This window comes from Pomacea canaliculata, linkage group LG13 (assembly GCF_003073045.1).
Source record: "Pomacea canaliculata isolate SZHN2017 linkage group LG13, ASM307304v1, whole genome shotgun sequence".
Taxonomy (NCBI): Eukaryota; Metazoa; Mollusca; class Gastropoda; order Architaenioglossa; family Ampullariidae; genus Pomacea; species Pomacea canaliculata.
The window spans coordinates 10,981,792-10,991,554 of record NC_037602.1 but is presented as its reverse complement, the minus strand read 5'-3'; the positions used below and the strand labels follow the sequence as shown (position 1 = coordinate 10,991,554).

The window sequence follows — 9,763 nt, the reverse complement described above, 5'->3', positions numbered from 1 at the left end:
CCTGTACCCCCCTCAGGTCTTCCATCTGGTAGCCTGTCCACTCTTTGATGTTACAAGCTACCTTATACCAGAACTACCTTTCACTGAACAGAGAACATATACAATGATAGACCAGGATGGGGGGGGGTCTCCAAACTGGCACAGCCTCACACCATACAGGCATCCAACTGTTACTTATGCTTTCTTTTAACGCAAGATAAATTAATTTTTTATGGGCTTTCAAAGTCACCGTAATGGGTTTCTGTATTACCCAACTACGAATACATTTTGTAAGGAATAAATAAACATCATAGCTAATCAAAGTAAATAAGTGATACAGCAAAATGATACATACACAAAATATATATATATGTCAGACCAGTCCTGTTCCACTCAAAACCAATCTGAATTGGTGACAATATATGTATCCAGCTTGAAACATTCCTTAGTCAAGTCCACAGCAGTGATCATAGGTACATAAATATCCAGTTCTGAATGATTCACAATCAACCCAAGCTGGTGCACACACACATATATATATACACCCAGAACTTCATCAATCCATGATGGTGATCACATGTAAAAATATCCAGTTTCAAACTACGCAGGCAAGTTACGATGGTGTTCCCTAAACCAGACTTCAAGGATAGATGAAGGATGCAATGGCTGGGTATTGAAATACTCCAAATTACCATCAAACAATACCATCACAAGATGCAAAGGTGGACACTGAATCATTTATTATCCAAATCTAAAACATCAAATTTCTTCCACTCAACTATCTCATCCTCTATCGAGGTCTTTTTTATAGTCCTCCAACAATCCTTTCCCCTCATTTTGTCTAATTTTTCACGTTTAATTGTAATTTTTGTCTTTGTCCCATTTTTCATTCACGTACAGACCATTAGATTGACATTCACATGCACGCAGACAATTTGACTGACATCATTCACACGCATACAATTAGATTGGCATCATTCCTGTGTATTTGTTTTTGACATTTCCTAACAGTCATTCTCCTTTTAAAAAAATATTTGACCTCTTTTCCTTTAAGGTGTCCTTACACTTTCCTGCATTTGACAATGCAGAAAGGGATCAAGGCAGATAAGGTCACAGATGGGTTGTGGTCCATCATACCAGCCCATCCCTTTGGCCTAACTTGGCCCACAAGGATGGGTCTACAGTCAGGCTGGACAAACATTTGTCTAGATTTGCTTGAAGATTGCAGCCTACATCATTTAGTTCTAGCCGTAAGGCAGAGCATACTCTTTCTGTTGCCACTGTACAGTCAGCTACATCTTGGGTGGGATCAGAAGGAATAAAAGGTTCATACTACTACTAAATCCCCCAAACCTGCTAAATATTCTACAGCTGTCAATTACTATTCTCCTGCCTAAAAGTATAATGGGCCTGTGTATGGTGTGACTGTACTATTTAATATGCTTTCCTAGTTGGGACTGCAGAATACAATATACTGGATTAGATTCCAAACTCATCAAGAAACTGCAGATTACCTATAAAAGTTAAAGAAAAGAATGGTTGAGGCAAATGAAGACAGATAATACATACTTTGTTTCATCCACCACCTCCACATCAGGCTGTGCTGTGATTGGTGTGTTGGAGTGGACAGCAGTAGGGTCATCTGTTGTCTGCATTTCCCCATTGGCAGAACTCACCACCTGCAATGAGGGAAGATAAATTGAGGTCTAGGTCAACACAGAACAGAAATCAAGCAAACTCTGACGTGCTGAGATCAGCGGTTCAAGTTAGGGTAGAGCAGGGATATGTCAGCAAACACCATGATTTTAACAAGTTTTAAGGTACACAGATTAGCATTAAAACAATAAAAGCCAAAAATTTTGGGTGCGGATAAGCAAAGCAGGAATGCTTGGAAGAAAGCAAACAACATCATATTGCTGTATCAGTTACAATATGTTTTACTGTATGTCTTACAAATCATACTTTTAGGTGCTCAGTCAGTCATAAAAAATGAAATCATTCCCTGTTTGGAATTTTTAGAGCAGAAAAGTTAGACTCTCTCCACAGCTTACACTTAAAATCTTCCTTATAAGTAGTCCTTTTACAATATATGTATCATAACAATTTAACTGCAATGGTCTTAGGTCTAGATGTACCTGGCAGCAATTAGACTAATGTATTACAGGTAGAGGTAAGGTACAATAATGCATATTGTAAATATAGTCCATATATAGTCCATCCTAATGTGTCAGTGATAATACTGGCAACAATCTTTACAATGCTATGTGACAAGTAAAAGATACAATAAAAGCCCCATATGCCAGAGACTAATCTGTAATTTAAATACCACCTGCACTTAACATTTCAACTGTGCAATTAGATATAGTAATTTTATAGTTACTGTTTTTTAACATAATAAATGCAGATGGAAAGTGTTTGCAGTTAAAACAACCACAACATAATTAACAGTGAAGTAAATACTGCATTAAAAGCATTTTTCTTTTGTGCAATCCTCATGCAATGGCAAATAATGAAACTGAAAGTTACATAGAAAACATGCATAATTTTAATTTTAAAGATGCCCATTTTGACTTAGTGCAAAAGTTTCACAGTGAAAAGTGAAGCATACATATCTATCTTCTCCAGATGTATCAAATTTATATCAGAAAGAGCATGACTTGGCCTGCTATGTATGTGCTACTCCGCAATCTCACATAGAGCATTTATAAATAGTAGTGCCAATGAAAAATAATGTGCATGAGACAGTTAATTTTTTTTATTCCTAATGCTTAAATAAACCCTGAAAAATTAATGAAAGTAACATTAAGAACTTCTATCCCTGCTTGTGCGTACATTGGTCAAACTAAGTGGACTAAGAAAACTAAAAGCTTAGTTTCACATACTGATGTGCAGCTTTGTGGTACCAGTTAATATCAGTAATTTTAGATTTCCTGATGAGCACTCTTTTTCTCTCCCATTATTCTTGCTTAAATTGTCAAGTCCCGGACAATTAAAACGACCTGTTTATTTAGAGGGCAAAGTAGCAAATATCAGCTGAAAAAAAGCAAATTAAATTATTCACATTCCAATGTCCGAGTCTCAGAAACCATTAACGAGTGGTTTCTTTTCTCTGATTTATTATTTTATTTTTTCAAAACTGAAAAAATACATTTATCAAAATAATTCTAGTTGCCTTTTCAAAATATGCAGATTCTGTGCCAATCTGATACACAAGTTTATAAAGCCCAACATCAGCAATTATCAAATACAAGTGGAAAGTAGACCAAATAGCCTTCAGATTTATAGAAAAGGACAATAACAAATAAAGTGTCTTACGGTACATAAGATTAAATAAAAAGAATCTTTGACTGGTTGTTGGAAACTCCCAAGTAAGTCTTATGAATATTTAATATTTCAGTGACAACAAGATTTCAATGAATTATTTTCCTTATATTCACAACAAGTGGAACAACTTTCAAAACTATATAGCTGTCTGGAAATTTAATGCCCAATATTTAAAAACTCAAAAACAAAACTTTAACAGATACACTTTTATAAGTTACATATGGACCATTTTGTTTTCCCCATCTTTCATGCATCTTCCCATTTAGTTTTCTACACAAACATCTGTTCAAAGGGGTATTTTGTATGCCGCAAAAGAGTATTTTTGTAGTAACAGATTTGTCTGTGGTTAGAATAAGTGACAAAAGAAGATGAAATGCCACAGGTATATGGAAAGTGGAATGATACATTCCAGCCAAGCTCCAACAATTTTTGTTAAGCAGTCAGTCCTGATGCAACATGCATCAAAAATATGTCTGTAAAAGTCAATGGATATAGGAAACTACATAGTCTATAATATGCCATGCTCTTTTGACGGACTAATCAAAATCAGCAAAGTTCTGTTTTCTAGTGTCAAATATCTCTGTGGTAACTTCACAGAGATTAGAAATTTCGCAAAACCAAAAATTTTTACATAAAATGAACAGTAAAAAAAAAAAATCAAGTCAAAGGCCACTAGGCTGTTCGAATACAGTACACCTATTAATTATTCACCAAGTTAGCCTTCATACCACCACATACCTGCGGTGATCACAAGCATGCCACCTAGCAGTCACTGCAAGCAAAATTGCTACACTGAATAAGCATGTGTTTGTTACTAAGTGAATTCTGCAGTGATTTAGTAATGGCCACAATGCCACATCACAAATTTCCCCATCTTACAGCTGCCCTTGAATTTAAACAACATGGTGTTCCAAACAAGAAAGCAAACTCTGTTTTGTCAATTCCATTATGCAATGGAAATCTATAACACCCATGTCTGAGGCAAAGGTTTTGGGAATTTTTTTAATTCAGCATAAAAGCATGCAGCTATGATATTTCTTTTTCTAACTACCAATCAAGGGACTGAAGAAAACTTAATGTTAATGGCAAGGTCTTACAGTGGGAAAGAAAGATCAAGTTTATGAAGTTACTGAAGCTGGATCTAAAGAAATTCACTGCAAGTCCCACCACCACACCAAAACAAAAACAAAAAAATACACTGACATGCATATATATATGATTTCTACAAAGCATGAAAGCTACACAAATCAAGGCAGCTCTACAAAGGCATTACTGTTCATGTGATAGGTGTTTCCAGCCAGTGAGACCAGACCCTAACTCCTGTTTATAATTTACATGCAAAAGGGGCAGTCACATGGGGAAAGCAACTTAAAGTTTCATCAAGACAAATCAACTCTCTGAGTACTGGAACCAAATGACAGGAACCACTGATAAAGTGCAACTGAAAGATATGGCTTAATGTGTGAGAAAAAATGTGGAATGGTCATAAGAAGAGAGGTGGAGAAAGAAAGCTTCAGAGAGTTGGAAACTGTAGCAATCCACTTCAGGGCAAAGACAAGGTAAGGCAAGAGCAAAAAGAAGGCATTGCAGTACCAGCACTGTCAGCAAAGGACCTATGGGACAAAGAGCCTACCTGTACAGAACCCCCATGTCTATCTGTGGCTAGGTTTGCCCCAAGATAGGGATTGTGGCGTGGCTGCTCGCCCCATGCGTGATGCCCCCTTGAACCACTTATCTGAAAGGTAAATTAGTCTGGTTATGGAAACAAACTGACTGAGGTGATGCAAAGAAATAATAGAAAACGGAATCCCAGAAGTCAAGCACTGAAAGTCAAAATAAATGAATGGTTAATGTTAGGTTTTCTTCATGACAGTCCATTCTACCAAATACATTCATATTTGACTAATTTTATGACAATGCAAAAAAAAAAGCCAAGCAGCAAGGACTTGTTTCCTCTAAACTGAGAAGACAGCATTAAATAGAATTTGTTCTTCTATGATAAAAGCACAACTTCAATGAAATTTCTAAGGAAAACATAAAGGTTTTTTTTAAACTGTACTCTATATACCTTACAGGCATAGCTAAATCATGGCAGGATTTTCACATAAGAGCTATGATATTGCATTTTTGCTCCAAATGAATACAAAATGTTGACAATGCTGATCATAAAACAAAACAATTTACATATGTTGCAAAGTACAGAATGATTTATGAAGGAAGGAGTAACCTCAGTCTTTTACCAAGTTCAAATTTTAACCTTTCTTGTAAATTTATTAAAATTTTACAGAAAGCCACTTGCAACTCGCTCCCAAAATGTCCTTGCAACTGATGTCATTGCCTCCAATACTTGGGAACACAAATGGCCATGCATTTACTCATGATGCTTGTGTAATCTGTCACATGTATGGTACATAATAGAATTGCCCAAGCTGGGGTAAGCAGCTGTGCCAAGAGAAGCATAATAATCCATGGCCAGTTGGGCAAAGGCCCAAAATGCAAAAACATAAGCTGCTCATATATAAGGAGTTCTTGTTGATGTGGTGGTAAAATACTTTGTTCATTTAGCAATTTATTTAGGTTTTAAAAAAAAATGTAAAATTTTTAAAGGTGGTTGACAGAAATTACCACATAATTCTCTCTGGAGAATGATAATACCACAATCCTTCGTGTCTAGGAAGTCCATGACAAAAAATCATGAACACTTTATGCTCTGTTTTAATACTTTGTTGGGGGTTTTAAAAATAAAGCCATGGCTTTATTTTTGTACCATTTGTGCAGAGACAGAAATCCATCTAAAACAGAAATTTCAGGGTGCTCGTGTGAAAATATCACCTATCCTAAACAACTTTGGGCATAAAAAACACAGGGTTAAATCGTTATCAACAGACTCTGCCTGACTGAGCACAGGGAGTTGCTGTCCTGCTGACTGCACAGGGAATCATCCCAAACATTCCACCAATCCATTGAATCCAGCGACAACGTCTGAAATGTTTCACAAGGAAGCAACATCAATACAGCAATGCAACCATTACCAAGCCTTCATGCACATACTTGTCTGCCCCTAGATCAATTGAAAACATTCTAAGACATGCCAGTGAGTTTCCATGGATGTGTTGATTTCTTACAGCATATATATATATTTAAAAAATCAGCCACAGTAACTTGGTTTCTGTGTGTGTGCGAAAGAGAGAAGGAAAGATTTTAGGCATCTTATAAAACAGTGAATTAACAATCTAAAAAGGAAAAAAATTACAAAGTAAATAATAACAAGTTTGATGCAGTCTACTCTCTAGCTGAAAAAAGATACATAAGTTTGAACTTGGAAAAAGAAGAGAATGGCACTCATGCAAAACCAACAATATTAAAATCGCAAGAAAATTGGGAAACTTGCCTCACGAAGTGTCAATTTTTAATGCTATTTGAAGCTGTCTACAATGCAACAAAAAATGCAAATGTTTCTCCTTGCAACTAACATTCTACTTAAGAAAAAATATATCTGCACCATATGCATGCAGTGAATGAGTGCACTTTTGTATATTCTGTATTAACACATGTAAAATGTATCCTTTTTGCATATGACCAAGTATCAAAAAATGTTTTATCAGTATGTATATCATACTACTTTCTGGGTTGCGAGTACATGTGGACACTGAAGATATCTTCACCCTAATAATGAATTATTTTTAGAATTGTTTAAACTAAAGTCTAGCAGACTCAAAAGTTAGAAGTCGTAGTCCTCCAAAAAAAAAAAAATAAATAAATAATAAAAAAAAAAACTCCCCAACATGATGTATGACTGAAAGTTTGTACTCTATTAAAACTTTTTTTTTATTTTTGCATTTGCCAATTGAAAAAATTCATATATTTTTCAAGTCTTTTTTTTTTGTCATTTATTATTTAGTCTGGAGGTTCATATTAAATGTATATACAGAAATGGAACATGTGTGTTGATTGACTGCTCGTACCTGGAGAGTTAGTTCCCTCATAAATATTCAATCAAGCACAATAGAGTCACTAAGCACGACCAGGTGAAAATAAAAGCAACCAAGAAAAACTAATATTTTATAATTTTAAGAGATTTATTTACAATATTTAACTAGGTAAACTTGAATTTATATGTGCTTGAAGTCATGGCTTGTAGAGTCACGTGAGTTTTTGCTAAAGGTCTTCTCTTCAATCCTGTCGTCACCTGTACAGATTCCTCTCAATGCTGCTGCTTGTCTCACTACTGTTCATGCCATATACTAACAGTTGTAGAAGCACCATTGATAGGAGCTTTCTTGTAAAACTTGCTGATGACACTGCCTTGCTATTTTGTAAGTGTGTAAAATGTTATTTTCTGCCTTGTCTAGCATCTTCTTTGCAATGGAATTGGTATTTGTGTTTCCCCACCTGTCTGCCTGTATAAATATATATGCATTGTGAATGTCTGTATTTGTGGCTGATTACATTGAAAAGTAGTGAATTATATTTTGCTCATGTACATTTGTTGATACCACTGACTGGCACTTGAAAGTTACTTAACCTTTCTTCTCTCTCCATTTGGGTCTTGGTCACATGCTTGCATCTTACATATTTTAATTTGGCCTACATTTTATTCATAAACAGCAGCTCTGTAGCATATTATATATGTAACATGTTATTTAAATTTTTAAGTAATGCATACACCCAGAAGTCAAGTTACATGAGCCGAAGCCATTCCCAACACAGGTTATCTCCCTTAGATGATGAAGGCAGTGCTTCGATAGAAAGTCTCCAAACTTTTCAATCACAACTCTCCTTTCACTATAAAAATTGCATCAAGCAAAACTACAAGTGACAAGTGCTACAAAGACAATGAAGCTTTTTATCTTCTACATAGATCTGTGATTCGCCCATGAACTGGAAAGTGAAAAAGCAGCATCAATAAACCTCCTCCTTTATCAGAAGATTTAACAGATCAAAATGAAGAAAATTCAGCCGACATGGTGAGTGAAAAGCTAATGGCTGAAGGTGAGGATTGTGGTAAGATGACCCTGACTTCAATGAATATAAAGAAATTCCCGACTCAAAGGATGTAGATTTTAACAGCAGTTGATGTAGAAATCTCCCAGGATTTCTTCCTAAAATTTCATTTCTTTACCTATACTACAAGCTTTGTTTAAGCTGCCACCATGTGAGAGGTTTAGATTTGTTGATTTGTCCTGTTTATAGATAAAATCTATAGAAATAGAACTAACCTTATGAAAGGCAGGTTATAGATGAACTATTCCACAGAAATTCCACATCTACACACATAAACCTGCTATTTGCAATGAACTTATTAAAAACTTTCCTGTAATCACTACACAAGAGTACCGTGTAAGATAAAACTGGTCAAAGTGAACAATACTGAAGACAGCATCTGCTTTGATTTTGAAAAAACAGTACTTTTTTTTAAATTCTTGCTATGTTCCATCTAAATGATAATACTGGTGACACAAGCCCAAACACCAGAGTGACACAACTGAAACTACCCTAGCAGCAACTTCTGATGAATAAATGGCAACAAAGCTTAACTCTTCCTCAGCAACACACACTGGCAACTGCAACACACTCAGAACACAAACTTGCAGTGACTCATGCCTGACAATGCTTCCCGGGTACCCTTACCAGTTTCATTCTACCAGGTTACCTCTCTGTCTGTTGCTACTTCTCCACTCCCAAGGATTATATACAATGTACAAAGCATCTAAAAAAAAACTAGCATCTAATGGACAAATGCATGCATTCTCTCTCCCAGGAATATTCTAGGTACCAAGGCTTATATCAGTCATACTATCAAAGCCAAGGTAAAGAAAAAGGATTATATAAAAGGGTAAGTTATGTGTTAAAAAGCCATCACTAAGTTAGAACATTAAATTAGAATCCAACAGAACATAAAAACCTTAAATCCGAAAGTCCTACCACCTTTAAAAAATTAAAAAATTGCTGCTGATGGGATGGACGTATCCAAGGAAAACAAAAAGCCAGCTGTAAAATATTGCTGGTGAGTACTCTGAATGTACTAACTACTCCTGCTTCACAGAACGGTAAGGAGGTGAGTAGTCGGAAAGACAGGAAAGAGTGGCATTAATATTCTGGCCCAGAGTGTCCCAGTGGCGTAGGCAATGACTGACACAGTCAGATGACACCAGTCACTGCAACTAACCAGGAGACTGCCAAGTGGTCTTGGTAGCCTGGTCCACTCAAACATTGTCTGGGATGCTAGTTTGGCCAGAGGCCCAAATGAAGACAATGTCCTTATTACCATGAAGAAGAGCCGCATGAATTTTATGGAGCTGATGAGGGTAGTCAAAACAACTGGAAAGAAGAGCTAAGAGAACAGACAGCAGAGCCTGAAAGTTCTGTCCCACAGATCAGTGAACATGCTGCAAGACTAGCAAAATGGCAGAAAGTTCCACAGAAAAGACAGAACCACCATCCACTAATAGGGCTGAAG

General features: G+C 36.1%; 1 protein-coding gene across 6 annotated transcripts in view; it reads right to left on the bottom strand.

Annotated features, from left to right (window-relative positions):
- Positions 1-9,763, bottom strand: part of LOC112554039 (casein kinase I-like) — a 36,758-nt gene that overhangs the window by 8,675 nt on the left and 18,320 nt on the right. For 2 of the 6 annotated variants that reach the window (XM_025221615.1, XM_025221614.1), the window contains exons 9-10: positions 4,937-5,038; positions 1,549-1,658 (exon numbers count right to left, since the gene is read on the bottom strand). In XM_025221615.1, coding sequence (XP_025077400.1) covers positions 1,549-1,658; positions 4,937-5,038 — 212 coding nt within the window. Of the gene's footprint in view, positions 1-1,548; positions 1,659-4,936; positions 5,039-5,085; positions 6,286-6,694; positions 6,733-9,763 lie in introns of those variants that run through there. The other 4 variants (XM_025221616.1, XM_025221617.1, XM_025221619.1 and 1 more) reach the window with 3 other exon arrangements.